Source organism: Bos taurus, chromosome 15 (genome assembly GCF_002263795.3).
Source record: "Bos taurus isolate L1 Dominette 01449 registration number 42190680 breed Hereford chromosome 15, ARS-UCD2.0, whole genome shotgun sequence".
NCBI lineage: Eukaryota > Metazoa > Chordata > Mammalia > Artiodactyla > Bovidae > Bos > Bos taurus.
This window is the reverse complement of record NC_037342.1, coordinates 55,755,921-55,776,724: the sequence shown is the minus strand read 5'-3', so window position 1 is coordinate 55,776,724 and position 20,804 is coordinate 55,755,921. Positions and strand designations below refer to the sequence as shown.

The window sequence follows — 20,804 nt, the reverse complement described above, 5'->3', positions numbered from 1 at the left end:
TAACTTATATGCAGAGTACATCATGAGAAACTCTGGGCTGGAGGAAGCACAAGCTGGAATCAAGATTGCCGGGAGAAATATCAATAACCTCAGATATGCAGATGACGCCACCCTTATGGCAGAAAGTGAAGAGGAACTAAAAAGCCTCTTGATGAAAGTGAAAAAGTTGGCCTAAAGCTCAACATTCAGAAAACGAAGATCATGGCATCAGGTCCCATCACTTCATGGCAAATAGATGGGGAAACAGTGGAAACAGTGTCAGACTTTATTTTGGGGGGCTCCAAAATCACTGCAGATGGTGATTGCAGCCATGAAATTAAAAGACACTTACTCCTTGGAAGGAAAGTTATGACCAACCTAGATAGCATATTAAAAAGTAGAGACATTACTTTGCCATCAGAGGTCCGTCTAGTCAAGGCTATGGTTTTTCCAGTGGTCATGTATGGATGTGAGAGTTGGACTGTGAAGGAAGCTGAGCGCTGAAGAATGGATGCTTTTGAACTGTGGTGTTGGAGAAGACTGTTGAGAGTCCCTTGGACTGCAAGGAGATCCAACCAGTCCATTCTGAAGGAAATCAGTCCTGGGTGTTCTTTGGAGGGACTGATGCTAAAGCTGAAACTCCAATACTTTGGCCACCTCGTGCAAAGAGTTGACTCATTGGAAAAGACCCTGATGCTGGGAGGGATTGGGGGCAGGAGGAGAAGGGGACGACAGAGGATGAGATGGCTGGATGGCATCACCAACTCAATGGACATGAGTTTGAGTAAACTCCGGGAATTGGTGATGGACAGGGAGGCCTGGCGTACTGCGATTCATGGGGTTGCAAAGAGTCGGACACGACTGAGTGACTGAACTGAACTGCTCAACTTATTCTTGATTGAATCTGAGTCTTCTTTTTATCAGAAGGCTATTTCACTTTGGTTCAGAAATAATACAGACAGTGCTGTTCTGTTTGGAAGATCTCCAGAGATTTAAGAATTAAAAAGCAAACTTAACTCTAGCAATATGGCAATTGTTTTATACTGAGTTTTCATACCAAATAATTTAGGTGTTGAAATCAAAATGTTTATAATCACATTGTACAACTATGTAAGAATGTGATTAAAATACATCTTAGGCATCGTCACTGTATAGTAATTAATACCTCTTGGTCAAATGAAATGCTTTACAATTTTAGATAATCAACATTTCACCATGGTAATTTTGTTTTCCTGAAATTTCTACCAAGAGCTTAGTTTTGCTCTTTTAGGTGCATAGAACATTTCTATCCTCTTTCAAAACAGTTTAGAGCAGTGTCTGGTACAGTCCATGGGGTCACAAATAGACACGATTTAGTGACTAAACCGCAGCAGCAGCAGCTGGCTCTTAATAAGTGCTTAATAAATGAAGATGATGTTAGTTTTTTCCTACAGATATTTAAGCACCAAGAGGACATGGACTTTGTCTCAGTCACTCTCTCTTAACACCATCTGTGTACTAGATTGTGTAGACACAATTCCTGCGTTCATGGAGCTTACAATCTAGTTTGCACATATCGTTGTAGATAACCATGTTTATAATAAAGCAGATGAATATAGCCATTATGCTTCCATAATAAACTCTAGTTATTTATAGAACATCTACTTCGTAGTTTTCTACAGTGACAATGTGTTTTCATATGCTTGTTTAAGTTGAAATCCTAAGGGGAATGTTAAGTCATCGGCCTCATGGTTGTGCAGTTTTTTGCTTGTACTGCTGATTATTAAGTCCTCTCTGATGCTAGGATGTCCTGGGAGTTGAAAGATTCAAGTTTAAGTTCTAGTTTTACTGCTAATTTTGTACATGACTCTGACAAGTTACTTCTTAACCTTGTCTGTAAATGAATGTACTAAATGATTTCTGAGGTTTCTACCAGCTCTCATTTTGTTGTTAATCAACTTCTCCAAATTATATTTTTTGGGTCTAGGGGAGCAGAAGTCTGTTATCCATAACAGGTATTTACCTTAAAACTGAATGCTGAAATTTAAATGTTAAGCTCATATTCTGTAGTTTTATTTTGGCTTTATTTTTGTAGATGCCAGAAGTGGGTGGAGAACTGTAGGAGAGCAGACTTAGAAGATAAAACACCTGATCAACTAAATAAACATTATCGATTGTGTGCCAAACACTTTGAAACTTCTATGATCTGCAGAACTGTAAGTAAGCAGAGGGTTTGTTTTTTTGTTTGTTTTGTTTTCACTCATTATTTGGTTGGAAATGTAAATCTTTATATATTAATGTTGGAGAGTATCCTTACACCCTGCCACTTTTTTTTTCCTTTAAGATGAAGACAGATTTGGAACTTAATAGTACCTATTTTGTTCTTAAAAACCTTTGTGTATATGTGTGTGTGTGTTTTAACCCTTCTATTTCTGATGCCCCATGCCCACTTTATCAAAGGTCACCACTTTTTAAACTTTTTTTGTAGCCTTCAGAAAATTTTAGATGATTATAAATGTGTATGTTTAAGGTGAATTTGGCATTTTTATTTGGAACAGCTTCTCTAGAGCTTTTATATGAGTGAAATCTTCATCAAGGCATAGAGCTCTTTGCAAATTTTTGTGTGTACTGTTAAAACCTACCCTTAATTTTTATGTGCTGGATACAACAGGAAGCAAATCATACAGTTCATGTGACAAAAACATTTTCATCAGTAATTTGCAATTTCATATCAAGACCTGAATTTCTCAGTCTTACTACAGTTAACTGTAAATTTGTCCAGGTCACTTTTCCTCTCTTAGCCCCCCAATTTCTAATGAAGAATTTAGACCAGATAATTCCTGAGGTCTAAGATTTTTAACCGTCTGTGATTCTGTTACTGCTTTGATTCGTAAAAGGCACAGATAAGACAGATTTGATTAAAATGAAGCAGACTTGAAACACTTTAAAAACTAGTTAGGAAGACAGTTTTGTTAAGTATTCTTGCTTAGGTATGAAAACAAATATTCTTGTTTAGGCATAACTGTCAACAGTTATTGGGATAGACATAAACTTAATTTGAAGATACACTATATATTGTTATGCAGCAATTTATTTTGATATTTTTTTCAGATACATTTTGCAGAGGCATCAGAAAACTAAAGAATGATTGGGTTATTTTATTTCTCAAAATTAATTGAAGCAGATACTTGTGAAGTCATTGGGAGGTGAGCCTATTCCGGTTCAACAGTTTAATCACAAATATTTGAGGGATATTTTTGCCTTGCTTTGTTAACAGGGTAATGATCAAAATAAAAGATTTCATATGTTTAAAAGGCAAACTTTATGTTCTTGACATTAAATTAAAATATCCCAAATTATTTTGAATATGCACACCATATGAATTTTAAAATTTTTATTTTATTAATAAATACCATTTCTTAATCAGTTAATTCCAACAAGAATGTGAGAAATATAAAATATATAGTTCACTTCTATTCTTGTTTAGTCAGAGCATAGAACAGAACTATTTTTACTTTTTAAATTTCCACATAATTTTTTAATCTTGAATCCGTTATTGCAAATGTGAGAGATTTTCATCCTCCACATATAGAAAATATTGCTGTTAAAAGCTGGATTATCTAATGTTTATACCCAAATGTCGTAAGAGTTTTGAATTCATTAGTTTGGCATTTAAGATCTCATCAGTAAACATTTGTTGTTAGTTCAACCAAAGCTAAATATTATCTCTGATGCTAAAGTAAGATCATTACTTTATACTCAAGCCTTCATTCAGCAAAGATTAAATTTTGATACTGAATAAAAATTGTCATGCACAGGAATAGAATGTAGCCTTTTTTGGCATGGGTACTTAGAGTGGGTGTAAAAATATTGCATGTTTTTCATTCATGTGTTGTTTTTTGGTCTGTAATACCTTTGCTTTATAGAAGATTAATTTTATACCAATTTTTTAAGTTCTTCATGGTGTTTTATCCCTCCTCTGTTTATTTAATTGGAAGATATCAAGACTTGACTCTGTATATGGATATGGTTTTGCTTTTTGAGATGTTTGCCAAGCAGGAAAGCTAAAGCACTTAGGGTATAGTATTGTGTTTGTGCCCTTCAGTGATTGTGTACCATATCAATCCCTGATTGAAACTCCGTAGTAGACTGAGAATAATTGGCCCAGCACTAGAAGTTGAATGTTATCAAGAAATAGATTTTCTTCTTTGTGTTTTCCCTGAGGCTTGTGATTGAACTAGAAAATATTGAATAGAAATAGAAATTCTTCCCAAATGTGTGTAACAGTTCTTTAGATAAAACTTAAGTGTGTTCTCTTTAATTATATATTTTTCCATCATATTTTCCTAACCTTTCCTTGAGTTAAAAAAATATGGGGATTGTTACTTTTGTTTGACATATACTTTGAATGTGCTTTATTAGCTTTGAAACAATCATTGCTCCCACAAAAGCTTTTTAAACTGAAGTGTGTTTTGTTTTTATCAGTGCAAATTTGGGAAGGCACAGTTTCTTTGGACTAGCTAAGGGAATGTAGTAGCAGTTATTCATCTGTTACTCTACCTCTTAATAAACTTCTTGTCCCTACCTGACCTCTGGTCTTTCTGGCTGTGGGAGACTGTCACCATCTAAATTTGCATTCAGTTTCTAGTCAGATTGAATTAGTTTATAAGGATAGAGAATGGTCATCCTTCAGTGACAAGAATATTATAATTAGAAGGAAATTTAGAAATACCTGGTTCAGTGTTTGCAAAAATGTGATTATGTGTATAACTTGTGGCACATGAGTGATAACAAGTGGCACATGAATCAGTTTTTATCTTAAATTTTGTAATATGTGTTAAAAATATAACTAGCTCATCAAATCATTATTTTATAGTTTTTATTCCTTAAGATTTTTAGTTAAAAAAATGAGTCAATTATGAAAAAGTATAAGTGGTTGGGTAACTGAAATGGTCAGCATTATGATCATTAGTGTGTGAATAACTTCATCTAATTCAATACCTGAGTTTTATTCAAAAGAAGAAACTGAGTCCAGAAAGGAAAAGTATTTGTCCAGGGTCTCAGAGTGAGTCACTGGTAGATTAAGGGCTAGCCCCTAAGCCTCCTCTGAAAGTATTAGTCGCTCAGTAGTGTGCAGCTCATTTTGACCCCATGAACTGTAGCCCACCAGCTTCTCTGTCTATGGAATTCTCCAGACAAGAATATTGGAGTCGGTAGCCATTCTCTTCTCCAGGGGATCTTCCCAACCCAGGGGTCAAACCTGGTTCTCCTGCATTGCAGACAGATTCTTTACTGTCTGAGCCACCAGGTCTTGGTCTCTTGGTCTCTTGGGTCCTCGTCAGTACTATTTCACAGTGCCTTAATTCTTCTCAGTAATAGTAGCAAAAGAGGAGGGAATGGCAGGTAAAGGAGGGAAGAGTTACTATGAAATGTATAAGAGGATAGCTTATTTGAGAAACTTCTGTGCCTGCTTTACTTTGTAGGCTCATGGAAGAACAGAAAAGTAGCGGGAAGATTGAATTAGAAAAAAATATATATAATACAAATACATTCTACTTTTTATGCCTATCATCAGTTCAGTTCCTTCATTTATAAGATTGCCAGAAGGACAAATGTAAAAGGAGTTAGAAATAGTTAGCTGATCTGGACTGACATCATCAATTCTGCAAGTCTCTACACTTTAGAATTGGAGTTGAAGTAGTACTGGGGAAATCATTAACAATCAATTTTGTTTGTGTGTAATGTATTTTTAAGGACTGTTTCTGCATTAATGCATTTTTCTTTTTCAGAGTCCTTACAGGACAGTTCTCCGAGATAATGCCATACCAACAATATTCGATCTTACCAGCCATTTGAATAATCCACATAGTAGACACAGAAAACGAATAAAAGAATTGGTATGTCAGTGTGCTTCCTCCAGCTTTTCTATCCTCTATAATATTATGAAATGTAGTATAGATGCATTCATGTTAACATTGAACCAAGTTACTCTCTATATCAGGTGTAGCATTATGGGGGATTAATGCCATGGTTATTGAAGTAGCATGGACCTAAGATATTTAGTTTGTTTTAGTATTTGCTTTGGAAAATCTTCCTCAAATTTAGCCAGTTGATACTTGTTGACTTGAGCCAAAGTATGCAGTTAATTCAGTTTAGTTCTGTTCAGTTGCTCAGTCATGTCTGACTCTTTGCCACCGCATGGACTGTAGCATGCCAGGCCTCCCTGTCCATCAACAACTACCAGAGTTTACTCAAACTCATGTCCATTGAGTCAGTAATGCCATCCAACCATCTCATCCTCTGTTGGCTCCTTCTCCTCCTACCTTCTATCTTTCCCAGCATTATGGTCTTTTCATATGAGTCAGCTCTTTGCATCAGGTGGCCAAAGTATTGGAGTTGTAGCTTCAGCATCAGTCCTTCCAATGAATATTCAGGACTGATTTCCTTTCGGATGGACTGGTTGGATCTCCTTGCAGTCCAAGGGACTCTCAAGAGTCTTCTCCAACACCACAGTTCAAAAGCATCAATTCTTCGGCACTCAGCTTTCTTTATAGTCCAACTCTCACATCCATATATGACTACTGGAAAAACCATAGCCTTGACTAGATGGACCTTTGTCAGCAAAGTAATGTCTCTGCTTTTTAATATGCTGTCTAGGTTGGTCATAGCCGAGGAGTAAGCATCTTTTAATTTCATGCTGTTAATTATGGGCTACTAAATCATTTTCTTCCAGGGAAGCTGGAAAAAAAACTCACCTCTTCCTTTGTGGTAAAGTGGGACTGAAGTATATTTCTAGAATATTTTGGCACAAAGGGATTAAGAAAGGGAAAGAGTGAAAGTTAAGACATGGGTAGTTTTACTAGAGATAAGGATTCCATCACTATTAAGTACTGACAAGGTTTATAAAAGCTTTTAAGTCTCTCTATGTGACATCTTTGTGCATGTTTTTTATAAACCTTTGATATCCTTAAAACCTACCTGTTTTTTGTTGGCCTCAAATGAACAAAATGAAATTACTCAGACTCCTCAGGCCATGGCTTTCTGTCACCATTGCCACCAGGAAGCCCCTCATTGTTTTTCCTTATAACCATTCCCATTCCTCACCTTCCTCCATTTTGTATCCGTGCTCCTGTACTTAATGAGTCATTTCAGTCCATTGGCTGTGTGCTTTTTAAAGATAACATTTGTCTAGTTTTCCTCATTTTCTTCTATATTTACCTTTCGTAATCAGATCTTTGATCCATTTGAATTTGTATAGTGTCCAGTAGAGATCTAATTTAGCTTTCTATTTATAGGGATCAAGTTTTCCCAACATAGTCTGTTAATCAGTCTGGATAAGATGCTGCCCCTTACATTGCTTTATATTATATCATTTTCAAATAGAGTGATTTCTTAAGCCTTCCTTTTCAAAATTGTCTTAGCTATTTGTAGACTTTTATTCTGCCATGTGAATTTGAGAATCCTTTTGTCATATTCTAGAAATTCTGTTGAGATTTTCATTGTAAATACTTTGAATTAGTATTTTTACAGTGTTAATTAGTCATATCCATGAATGGAAAAAAAACAATAAAATAGCTATCAAGTAGCAGAGCAGTCATTGACAAAGCTACTAGTTCTTTGAAAAGACTATTAAAATACTTTCAAAACAGGACTTCTCTGGTGGTCCAGGGGCTAAGACTCCTCATTTCCAAAGCAGGGGGCCCAGTAGATCCCTCATCCCACACGCAGCTAAAGGATTTTGCATGCTGCAGTGTGGCTCAGTGGTAAAAGAATCTGCCTGTAATACAGGAGACTTTCAGGAGACTCAGGTTGATCCCTAGGTCAGGAAGATCCCCTGGAGAAGGAAATGGCAGCCCACGCCAGTATTCAGGTCAGAGGACCCTGGTGGGCTACAGCCCATGGGGTTGAAAAGAGGTGAGCAACTAAACAACATGCTGCAGTGAAGATTAAAGATCTCGTGTGCTGCAACTACGATTCCATGCAGCCAAGTAAATAAACACTAAAAAAAAAATTATAATAATTTAGAAGTGCAGAAAGTAAAAATTTTGAGAAATTGTCAGGATTTTTGTTGTTCTTTAGAAGAGAACGTGTACATCCTTCCTTAATTACTTGCTAAGTTATGGTAAGATTATGTATTTCTGGTTAAGAGAGTGTTTCCACCAGTTAAAGAACTTATTTATTTGTTTGACTGTGTTGGGTCTTAGTTGAGGCTCATGGGATCTTCATTGCATCGTGCGGGGTCCTTTAGTGTGGTCCACGGACTCTCTGTAATTGTGGTGTGCAGCCTCAAGTTGTTGTGGCACAAGGGCTTAGTTGCTCTGTGGCATGTGGGGTCCTCGTTCCCCATGTAGAGGTCAGACGTGTGCTACCTGCGTGGCAAGGCGGATTCTTACCACTGGGCCACCAGTAAAGTTCCTCCACCAATTTTGAAGATCCTTTTTTTTTAGATTAATTCTAATAGTCTACTGGGTTTTCTATGTAGTTGATTGTATCATCTGTAAATAAGGACAGATTTGCCTCTTCTTTCAGTCTTCCAATTTTAATGTTTTCTGTTGCCTGTATTATTGTTTGGTCAGGATCATCTCTAGTACTGTGTTGAGTAGTCCCAGGAATGTCACGACTGGTACACTTGTCTTGTTCCATTAAGTGTGATGTTACCATTGGTATTGTTACGTAATTTTTTTTATCAAGTTAAAGAAATATCCTTTATTTTCTTTTTTTTTTCGTTTATTTTCTTTTAGTCCTCATATTCAGAGGTTTATTTTTTGTCTTAACTTATGGAACTTATCAATATTTTCATTGTATCTGTTCTTTCTTCCCCCCTTCTTTAATGCTTAGTGATAACATTGATGGATTTGCTGATGTTGAACCATCTTTGCCTAATTGATTGCAGTATATTTCTTTTCATTTTCATATACTGTTGGATTTAGTTGGTCAGTTTTGCATTTGTAAGTCTTGGCCTGTAATTTCTTTTCATGTATTCTTCTTATACAGTTATGATATCAGGGATCCGTTGGCCTCATAAAATGAGTTAGATAACTTTTCTTTTTTTCTCTTTTAATTTCCCTAGAAAAACTTATATAAGGTAGATATTGTCTGCTCTTGAAAGTTAGGTTGAACTTGGTAAAACCATCAGAGGGCTTTGGGTGGATGAGGGAATATTTTGATTATCATTTCTGTTTGTTTATTTGTTTCTCTTTCTTCTTGTGCTTTATATGTTTCCAAAATTTTATGAGCTTCACCTAGAGTTTTACCTTTTTCTGCTCCTAAAATTACTTTAATAGTCTTTTCAAAAAAACAGTAGTGAGTTTTATCACTGATAGCTGTACTTATGAGCTATTTTATTGGTTTCTGCTAGATTCGATTTTTTTCATCCATTATTGCTGTTGACGTCAATGCCAGTCTCATGTTCCTTTTTAGGTGAATGCATTTTCCTCCTTTAAATATTTTCTTTATGTTTGATATTTCAAATTTGACTAAACTATATCTGAATGTGAGGTTTTTTTCTTATCCAGACTTATATTGTACAGTTCTGAGGAATCCTCAGTTTTTATTTCTTCATGCTTTTCTTCTGCTCTGTTTTTTTTCTGGGACCTCTCGTAAATGAGTGCTAACACTGCACATCAGCTTTCTTCTTAGTAATATGAAGCAAGGATGAGGAGCTCAATCACTTCCCATCCTGTAACTATCATTTCCTGTTCTCTGCCCCTCAAAGAACCTCAGATATCATACAGCAGGCTCACTTCCGGATCTGCCATCCTTGTAACTCCGCAGCCCATAGGATAAGGAGGGAATGTTCCAGACTGGCTAACCTGCTGACATTTTACCAGTACTGTGTCCTGTGCTGCCCAGCAGGTACCCTGCTGTCTCTAGCTGTCACTGGTACTGCTGCTTTCATGCCCTACAATAGTAATGGGGTAGGTTGTGAGCTAATAATTATAGTGGGTTCAGTTCAGTTCAGTCGCTCAGTCACGTATAGTGGGTTAGAGCGAGAAAAGGACACATTTGGAAAGTTCTTCCTCAGTCTAAGCCTGAAGATGCCACTTGGCTCTCTCTGCTGTTTATATCCATTTCTCTTCCATTTTGGCATTGTCACTTTCTGCTTCTCAGAGATTTCTCACAGCTTTTGTGTTAGGTTCTGGACTCCAGCAACTCCCTTTTACATGACATCCCCTGGAGTTAAACTAGGGGAGAGGGACATGATTTATGGACCTTGAGTTTGACCTCAAATGCCATCATATACGTTCATGCCTTTTATTAGCCAGCACATACTTGTAATCCCAAATTATGATGATTAGGTATAAAGTAAGTTAAATGATGTATTCTTTACCCTCTACTATTTTATTATAAACTTGGAGTCATTAGCACATTATTCTAGTTTTCTTGTCATCTGTCTATTTGAAGAATGTATTCTTTATGAAGAATTTATGCTCTTGAAAGAATTAAATTTGGGATTTCCCTGGTGGTCCAGTAGTAAGATCTCACACTTCTACTGCAGGGGGCACAGGTTCAATTCCTGGTCAGGAAACTAAGATTCCACATGCTGCATGGCATGGCCAAAAAAAAAAAAGAATTAAATTTGACTCATAATATGCTTTTTACTTGAGTCTGTGATGATATACTGGAGTTCAGTTTTATTAAAGATATTTTTTTCTTTTTTTCTTATCATTTAGAGTGAAGATGAAATCAGGACACTGAAACAGAAAAAAAGTAAGTGATAGTGTTAATGACTCAACTTCTGAATGCCTTTTTAAAAGGCCTTGACCTGGTAAGGACAAATAAATATGTTTTATGTCCAAAAACCTATTGTGAGAATGATGTAAGAGTGTGGTAGGCATTGTCCTGTGGTCTGGAATTGTCTGTGAGATAAAATCTTAGCTCAGTTAGTCTTTATTGAGTATCACTATGCCACGCACTTGGCCTTCTCTCTTTCCACTAGGTGCTCCCAGTGTGGTAGGACACAAGGCAGAGTATCTCATTGTAGGGAAGGAAAGGAGCCGAATCTCTGTCCATGCAACCTGTGGTGCATACTGCTGCTGCTGCTGCTGCTGCTAAGTCGCTTCAGTCGTGTCTGACTCTGTGCGACCCCATAGACGGCAGCCCACCAGGCCCCGCTGTCCCTGGGATTCTCAAGGCAAGAACACTGGAGTGGGTTGCCATCACCTTCTCCGGTGGTACATACTAAGTTCTTGGTAAATATTTAAAAGAATAAGTGCTGTTGAGATACTTGGCTTTATGGAGAGTGGGAGTCACAGTAGCTGTTCTCCAGGTGCTGATGCCTGAGCTGTGTAACCACAGAATGAGAACTAGAGGGGTTTTTGTTCTTATCAATTTTTACTTTTAATCTTCCTTTCGTATCTCTTCCTACTACTACTATTATTAACATAACTTTTTACTGAGTGCTTACTGTGTGCCAAGTCATTAAAAGCTTTGCATATATTAATTCATGTAATTCTCACGGTAGCCTTGAGGTAATTATTACTTTAGTAATAGTACTTGAGTACTATTACTTTCCTCCTTTATAGATGAAGAGACATGGAGTCAGGCAAAGAAAGGAGTGAAGGATATTCTGTGCCTTGAAACAGGGTGCCAGAGTTGGGGAACTACACATTCATTTTGTGGTTGGAGCTTCTACGAACCCATGATGGTTAAAAAAGGGGCCACAGGGGCCAGGACTTACAGGGTTGTATGAGTACGGTCAGAACCCTTAACCTCAGGGCCTCAGTTCTCCCATCCACATATGAAGAGATTATGCTGAGATTTCTATTAATAATATACTAATAGAGCCCTAGAAATTGCATGAATATAGTTTGTAGTATATTGTCTCATCTCCCATATAAAAGTATTGCTTAAAAGTGTCAGCATGGACCTTGGAGCCAGACAAGCTTGGATTTGAATTTTCACCTCTATCTGTGACCTTGGCAATTATTTACTGTCCTCATTTGTAAATGGGGTTGATAACATGCCTGTAGAGGGAGCAGTCTGCTACATATAAGAGGACAACACAGTGCCTCAGTAAATATTAGTCCTTCAGGTCCTTTTTGTGACGGCGTGAACTGTCTGTTATTACTCTGTATATGTAATGTGCCTTCTTAAATTTATAAGAAATTGTTCCTCTCATAATAGCATTGACATGTAGGATGAATATATATTCATTCAGAGTATTTGTCTCCTCCACTAGAGTGTGTCTTAATTTAATCTCTGCATCCTAGTCTGTGGTCTAGTAGGTGCCTCGTGAGTGTTGAATGAATGAATTTGTGAATTTTAAATATTTAACCAGTCAAATATGTAATTTTTTGTTTGTATGATTCCTTATGAACCTGTTTATAAAATTAATTCTTTGTTTTCCAGTTGATGAAACTTCTGAACAGGAACCAAAACATAAGGAAATAAACAACAGCAATGCTCAGAATCCCAGTGCAGAAGAAGTGGGTGAAGAGCAGGATGAAGACATTTTACCTTTAACTCTTGAAGAGAAGGAAAACAAGGAATATTTAAAATCTTTATTTGAAATTTTGATTCTTATGGGAAAACAAAACATACCTCTGGATGGACATGAAACTGATGAAATCCCAGAAGGTCTTTTTACTCCTGATAACTTTCAAGCACTGCTAGAGTGCCGGATCAATTCTGGTGAAGAGGTTCTGAGAAAGCGCTTTGAGACAACAGCAGTTAACACATTGTTCTGTTCCAAAACACAGCAGAAACAGATGCTGGAGATCTGTGAGAGCTGCATTCGGGAAGAAACCCTCAGGGAAGTGAGAGATTCTCACTTCTTTTCCATCATCACTGATGATGTGGTGGACATAGCAGGGGAAGAGCACCTGCCGGTGTTGGTGAGGTTTGTCGACGAAGCTCACAACCTGAGAGAGGAATTTGTAGGCTTCCTGCCTTACGAAGCTGATGCAGAAATTTTGGCTGTGAAATTTCACACTACAATAACTGAGAAATGGGGATTAAACATGGAGTACTGTCGTGGCCAGGCTTACGTTGTATCTAGTGGATTTTCATCCAAAATGAAAGTTGTTGCTTCTAGACTTTTAGAGAAATATCCCCAAGCTATCTACACACTCTGCTCTTCCTGTGCCTTAAATATGTGGTTGGCAAAATCAGTGCCTGTTATGGGAGTATCTGTTGCATTAGGAACAATTGAGGAAGTTTGTTCTTTTTTTCATCGATCACCACAACTGCTTTTAGAGCTTGAAAATGTAATTTCTCTCCTCTTTCAGAACAATGAAGAAAGGGGCAAAGAACTGAAGGAAATTTGCCATTCTCAGTGGACAGGCAGGCATGATGCTTTTGAAATCTTAGTGGACCTCCTACAAGCACTTGTTTTATGTTTAGATGGTATAAATAGTGACACAAATGTTAGATGGAATAACTGTATAGCTGGCCGAGCATTTGTGCTCTGTAGTGCGGTAACAGATTTTGATTTCATCGTTACCATTGTTGTTCTTAAAAATGTTTTATCTTTTACAAGAGCTTTTGGGAAAAATCTTCAGGGGCAAACCTCTGATGTCTTTTTTGCAGCCAGTAGCTTGACTGCAGTGTTACATTCACTAAATGAAGTGATGGAAAATATTGAAGTTTATCATGAATTTTGGTTTGAGGAAGCCACAAATTTGGCAACCAAACTTGATATTCAGATGAAACTCCCAGGGAAATTTCGCAGAGCTCAGCACAGTAACCTGGAATCTCAGCTAACCTCTGAGAGTTACTACAAAGAAACTCTAAGTGTTCCAACTGTGGAACACATTATTCAGGAACTGAAAGATATATTCTCAGAACAGCACCTCAAAGCGCTTAAATGCTTATCCCTGGTACCCTCTGTCATGGGACAGCTCAAATTCAATACATCAGAGGAGCACCATGCTGACATGTACCGAAGTGACTTACCTAATCCTGACACACTCTCTGCTGAGCTGCATTGTTGGAGAATTAAATGGAAACACAGAGGGAAAGATATAGAACTTCCATCCACTATTTATGAAGCCCTTCATCTACCAGACATCAAGTTTTTTCCTAATGTTTATGCATTGCTGAAGGTCCTATGTATTCTTCCTGTGATGAAAGTTGAGAATGAACGCTATGAAAATGGGCGAAAGCGTCTCAAAGCATACCTGAGGAACACTTTAACAGATCAAAGATCAAGTAACTTGGCTTTGCTTAACATAAATTTTGATATAAAACACGATTTGGATTTAATGGTGGATACATATATCAAACTGTATACAAGTAAGTCAGAGCTTCCTACAGATAATTCAGAAACCATTGAAAATACCTAAGAGACTTTTAACCTAGACTTTCTCTTATATTTGATATTTGAAAAAAAAATGTAAGAAATTTTAAAATATCTTACAGAAAAGTTGTAAGGGTAGGCCACTTAATCACTGAATATCTTGATCTGTAGGCCTCCCATTGAGTATATTAGTCATTGATAATCTGCCTGTTTAAATGGCCTGTTCAAATGCCCATGCTTTGGAGACCTAACTGTTCTTCCAGAAGATAGCATTGAAAGTACCATATTACAGTTCTATGTGATCTCTGCTAATGGCACTTTGGAATTGTTTTAGTTAAGTGATTTTAGACATTACGTTTATCACTGTGGATCAAATTGTCAGGTATTAAGTTATCGGATCTTTGAAAAAATAAAATTAGAGGAGGTATGGGAGGAAGGAATGCATTTTGTAAAATGTTACAGTGAAGCTCATGACTGACTTTTGAATAGTAGGAGTTATAAGTATGCTATTAAAAATCTGTAAAGGACAGTTAAGAAAATTATCAGACTCTAAGAGAAATGTGTAAGCTTGTCCAACAAGGATTTCAGTGTAGATTTTCTCTTTATCAAATGAAGTTAAAATTTGAATGGAAGAGCCTGCCATTGTTGTTCCACATCTGGTATTGCCGCTGTTTACATTCCTTTATTGAGCCTACGTCTTCATAAGCTTTTTGGCAGGTATATGTTGAACACTTCAATTTCATGGTCAAGAAAGGATCAGAGGCCATGGATACTGACAGCTGATTTGTCTGTTTTCTTCTGGCTTTTTCCATGACTGTATCTACTGCCTCATCTTGATTTACAAGCAAAGCCTAGAAAGCCTACAAAAATAAGTGTTTTGTAGTTTATCTAGGAATAATACAGAAAATATTGCTGTTATTTTTGGTGAAGAAAATCAATTTTGTATAGTTTATTTCAACCTAAATAAAATGTGAATTTTGTGTAAAGTTCAGATACTTTTTTTTTGGTGGGGGCAAAACAGATTCTTGTGGTAAAATTATCTTTTCAAAAATATCACCTTCACAATTGAAGATAAGTTCTTTAAAAAACCATTTAAATTATGAAGTTATTAAATGTAAGATTTATCTAACTTTTAAAATATGTTATATGACCCCTGATATAGTTAATTTTTGCATAATTGTTGCTGGCTAAAATGTAAATGAATAAATATTGCAGAGACATTGAATTGTTTATGTTGGGATAAGTTAGTGCTGTTTGGGCTTTAGAAAACAGGATGAGAGTGTCTTTGCCAATTGCTGGGTGTTACTGATAGTAGTAGTGGCCACAGGACTGGAAAAGGTCAGTTTTCATTCCAATCCCAAAGAAAGGCAATGCCAGAGAATGCTCAAACTACCACACAATTGGACTCATCTCACACGCTAGTAAAGTAATGCTCAAAATTCTCCAAGCCAGACTTCAGCAATATGTGAACTTCCAGATGTTCAAGCTGGTTTTAGAAAAGGCAGAAGAACCAGAGATGAAATTGCCAACATCCGCTGGATCATGAAAAAAGCAAGAGAGTTCCAGAAAAACATCTGTTTCTGCTTTGACTATGCCAAAGCCTTTGACTGTGTGGATCACAACAAACTGTGGAAAATTCTGAAAGAGATGGGAACACTAGGCCACCCGACCTGCCTCTTGAGAAACCTATATGCAGGTCAGGAAGCAGCAGTTAGAACTGGACAGGGAACAACAGACTGGTTCCAAATAGGAAAAGGAGTACATCAAGGCTGTATATTGTCACCCTGGTTAAACTTCTATGCAGAATACATCATGAGAAACGCTGGGCTGGAAGAAGCACAAGCTGGAATCAAGATTGCTGGAAGAAATACCAATAACCTCAGATATGTAGATGACACCACCCTTAAAAAGTGTGGCAGAAAGTGAAGAGGAACTGAAGAGCCTCTTGATGAAAGTGGAAGAGGAGAGTGAAAAAGTTGGCCTAAAGGTCAACATTCAGAAAACGAAGATCATGGGATCTGGTCCCTTCACTTCATGAGAAATAGATGGGGAAACAGTAGAAACAGTGTCAGACTTTATTTTGGGGGGCTCCAAAATCACTGCAGTTGGTGATTACAGCCATGAAATTAAAAGACGCTTATTCCTTGGAAGGAAAGTTATGACCAACCTAGATAGCATATTGAAAAGTAGAGACATACATTACCTTGCCAACAAAGGTCTGTCCAGTCAAGGCTATGGTTTTTCCAGTGGTCATGTATGGATGTGAGAGTTGAACTGTGAAGAAGGCTGAGCGCCAAAGAATTGATGCTTTTGAACTGTGGTATTGGAGAAGACTCTTGAGAGTCCCTTGGACTGCAAGGAGATCCAACCAGTCCATTCTAAAGGAAATCAGTCCTTGGTGTTCATTGGAGGGACTGATGCTAAAGCTGAAACTCAAATACTTTGGCCACCTGATGGGAAGAGTTGACTCATTGGAAAAGACCCTGATGCTGGGAGGGATTGAGGGCAGGAGGAGAAGGGGATGACGGAGGATGAGATGGCTGGATGGCATCACCAACTCAATGGACATGAGTTTGAATAAACTCCTGGAGTTGGTGATGGACAGAGAGGCCTGGCGTGCTGCGAATCATGGGGTCGCAAAGAGTCGGATACGACTGAGCGACTGAACTGAACTGAACTGATAGTAGTGCATTTTCTTGTAGACAAACAGGGCAGATGTGTCAAATCAGGACACATTACCCATGCAAGCTATAAAAATGATAACAGGGTTTTTCTTATATCCAAAGCTCTAAGAGGTACCTCTGTCCTTGACAGAACTGTTCAGGTTCACAATGGCAGGATGACAGAGGAGGAGACACAGAGCAGGCCTTTTAATAGCTGCATCTAGTTCTTAGGACACTTAAGCAGCAGTTTGACCTTGGCAGATTGTGTAATCTGGGTATATTTCCTCAACTGTAAAACCACATGCTGCGCTATGAGGATTAGATAATTTATCATCAATCATCTATTACTACTTAATGGTATCCCAAAACTTAGTGGCTTAAAAAGAAAAGAAAAAAAGCTAAACCACCAGTTTTGAATAGTTCTTTTGCTAATCTCATCTGGGCTCTTCATTCAGTTGGCAGATTGGCTGGGGGCCTAGATGGGACAACTGGGCCTGTCCATGTGGTCTTTTATTTTGGGCTTGTGGCATGGTTATAGGGACTTACCTGGTGGCTCAGACAGTAGAGAGTCTGTCTGCAATGCGAGAGACACAGGTTCAATCCTTGGGTTGGGAAGATTCCCTGGAAAACGGTGTGGCAACCCACTCCAGTTTTCTTGCCTGGAGAATTCCATGGACAGAGGAGCCTGGTGGGCTACAGTCCATGGGATCACAAAGAATGGGACATGACTGAGCTACTAACACTTCTGGTCTCAGAGTACAAGAAGCCAAAGGCAATAGCTTCAAAGTATGGGCTCCAGAACTCACAGAATGTCACTTTCACCACATATTTTGGTCAAAACAAGTCACAAGGCTGGCTCAGAAAGGATAAGGATAATAGACTCCTCATCGTTAGGACCAGAACTGTAAAATAGGGCCTGGTTTTCAGTGTGCTATAATAATTCATCCAAAACATTCATGTAGCAAGCATTGGTTAAGCTTTTAAGATGCCCACCACATGTTTTCATAATTTATGTATGTTCTCCAGGTTAATTGGGGAATTTATTAAAAGCTTGAAAACCCTGATTTGTTAAGCATCTTCATAAACTCTGGTCTTGGAAGGTAGATTGAGTCTATGGTAGTCTCTTCATAGATGAAACAGAGATTATCATTTTTGCAAGATTAGATAGAGGTTGGTGTTCAGTTCAGTCACTCAGTCGTGTCTGACTCTGCAACCCCATAGACTACAGCACGCCAGGCTTCCCTGTCTTTTAGCATCTCCTGGAGCTTGCTCAAACTCATGTCTATTGAGTCAATGATACCATCTAACCATCTCATCCTCTATCGTCCCCTTCTCTTCCTGCCTTCAATCTTTCCCAGCATCAGGGTTTTTCTAATGAGTCAGCTCTTCACATCAGGTGACCAAAGTATTGGAGCTTCAGCTTCAGCATCAGTCCTTCCAATGAATCAGTTCAGTTCAGTCGCTCAGTTGTGTCCAACTCTTTGTGACCCTGTGGACTGCAGCACGCCAGGCCTCCCTGTCCACCACCAACTCCCAGAGCTTACTCAAACTCATGTCCATTGAGTCAATGATGCCATCCAACCATGTCATCCTCTGTCATCCCCTTCTCCCCCCTTCTATCTTTCCCAGCATCAGGGTCATTTCTAATGAGTCAGTTCTTCTCATGAGGTGGCCAAAGTATTGGAGTTTCAGCTTCAGCATCAGTCCTCCCGAGGAATATTCAGGACAGATATCCTTTCAGATGGACTGGTTGGATCTCCTTGCAGTCCAAGGGACTCTCAAGAGTCTTCTCCAACACCACAGTTCAAAAGCATCAGTTCTTCGGCACTCAGCTTTCTTTATAGTCCAACTCTCACATCCATACATGACTACTGGAAAAACCATAGCCTTGACTAGACAAACCTTTGTTGGCAAAGTAATGTCTCTGCTTTTTAATATGCTGTCTACGTTGGTCATAACTTTTCTTCCAAGGAGCAAGCGTCTTTTAACTTGGCTACAGTCACCATCTGCAGTGATTTTGGAGCTCAAAAAATAAAGTCTGTCACTGTTTCCACTGTTCCCCTATCTATTTGCCATGAAGTGATGGGACCTGATGGGACCAGATAGGACCATGATCTTAGTTTTCTGAATGTTGAGCTTTAAGCCAACTTTTTCACTCTCCTCTTTCACTTTTATCAAGAGGCTCTTTAGTTCTTTGCTTTCTGCCATAAGGGTGGTGTCATCTGCATATCTGAGGTTATTGATATTTCTCCCAGCATTCTTGATTCCAGCTTGTGCTTCATCCAGCCCAGCATTTCTCATGAGGTACTCTGCATATAAGTTAAATAAGCAGGGTGACAATATACAGCCTTGATATACTCCTTTTCCTATTTGGAACCAGTCTCTTGTTCCATGTCCAGTTCTTACTGTTGCTTCTTGACCTGCATACAAATTTCTCAGATGGCAGGTCAAGTGGTCTAGTATTCCCATCTCTTTAAGAAATTTCCACAGTTTGTTGTGATCCACACAGTCAAAGGCTTTGGCATAGTCAATAAAGCAGAAGTAGATGTTTTTCTGGAACTCTCTTGCCTTTTCGATGATCCAACAGATGTTGGCAATTTGATCTCTGGTTCCTCTGCCTTTTCTAAATCCAGCTTGAACATCTGGAAGTTCACTGAAGGTTCATGTACTGTGGAAGCCTGGCGTGGAGAATTTTGAGCATTGCTTTGCTAGGGTGTGAGATGAGTGAAGTTGTGTGGGAGTTTGAGCATTCTTTGGCATTACCTTTCTTTGGGATTGGAATGAAAACTGACCTTTTCCAGTCCTGTGGCCACTGCTGCATTTTCCAAATTTGCTGGTATATTGAATGCAGCACTTTTACAGCATCATCTTTTAGGATTTGAAATAGCTCAACTGGAATTCCATCACCTCCACTAGCTTTGTTCGTAGTAATGCTTCCTAAGGCCCACTTGACTTCACATTCCAGGATGTCTGGCTCTAGGTGAGTGGTTACACCATCGTGATCATCTGGGTCGTGAAGATCTTTTTTGTATAGTTCTTCTGTATATTCTTGCCTCCTGTTCTTCATATCTTCTGCTTCTCTTAGGTCCATACCATTTCTGTCCTTTATTGTGCCCATCTTTGCATGAAATGTTCCCTTCGTATCTAATGTTCTTGAAGAAATCTCTAGTCTTTCCCGTTCTATTATTTTCCTCTATTTCTTTGCATTGATCACTAAGGAAGGCTTCTTATCTCTTCTTGCTATTCTTTGGAACTCTGCATTCAAATGGGTATATCTTTCCTTTTCTCCTTTGCCTTTGGCTTCTCTTCTTTTCTCAGCTGTTTGTAAGGCCTCCTTAGACAACCATTTTGCCTTTTTGCATTTCTTTTTCTAGGGGATGGTCTTGATCCCTGCCTCCGCTACGATGTCACGAACCTCCATCCATAGTTCTTCAGGTACTCTATCATACCTAATCCCTTGAATCTATGTCACTTCCACTGTATAATCATAAGGGATTTGATTTAGATCATACCTGAATGGTCTAGTAGTTTTCCCTACTTTGTTCAGTTTAAGTCTGAATTTGGCAATAAGGAGCTCATGATCTGAGCCACAGTCAGCTCCCAGTCTTGTTTTTGCTAACTGTGTAGAGCTTCTCCATCTTTGGCTGCAAAGAATAAAATCAGTCTGATTTTGGTTGGTGTAGTTGGTGTAGTCAGTATTTATTCCACAAATATTAGTTGAATGCTTATTGTGTGCCAGGCTTCTGTGTGCTTAACTGCTAGCAATAACAGATGTGCTTCTTACAGAACTTATAGCCTAGAGCTGGCCCATGGGACTACAGTTGTACTTATAACTGCACACACACGCACAAACACTTCACAGAGTTAAGTGGATCATATTACTGAAGTTAAAAGAAAATAACATAGAGTATCCATAAAAACTTTGTGTAATTTTTAAAAGATTG

At 38.2% G+C, this 20,804-nt stretch overlaps 1 protein-coding gene across 1 annotated transcript in view; it reads left to right on the top strand.

Moving 5' to 3' along the window:
- The window catches only part of THAP12 (THAP domain containing 12), a 28,753-nt gene extending 14,510 nt beyond the window's left edge, over nucleotides 1–14,243 (top strand). Inside the window, exons 2-5 of the mRNA NM_001192203.2 lie at nucleotides 2,054–2,174; nucleotides 5,748–5,855; nucleotides 10,632–10,668; nucleotides 12,310–14,243. Coding sequence (NP_001179132.2) covers nucleotides 2,054–2,174; nucleotides 5,748–5,855; nucleotides 10,632–10,668; nucleotides 12,310–14,243 — 2,200 coding nt within the window. The remainder of the gene's footprint in view (nucleotides 1–2,053; nucleotides 2,175–5,747; nucleotides 5,856–10,631; nucleotides 10,669–12,309) is intronic.
- Nucleotides 14,244–20,804: the final 6,561 nt, after the last annotated feature.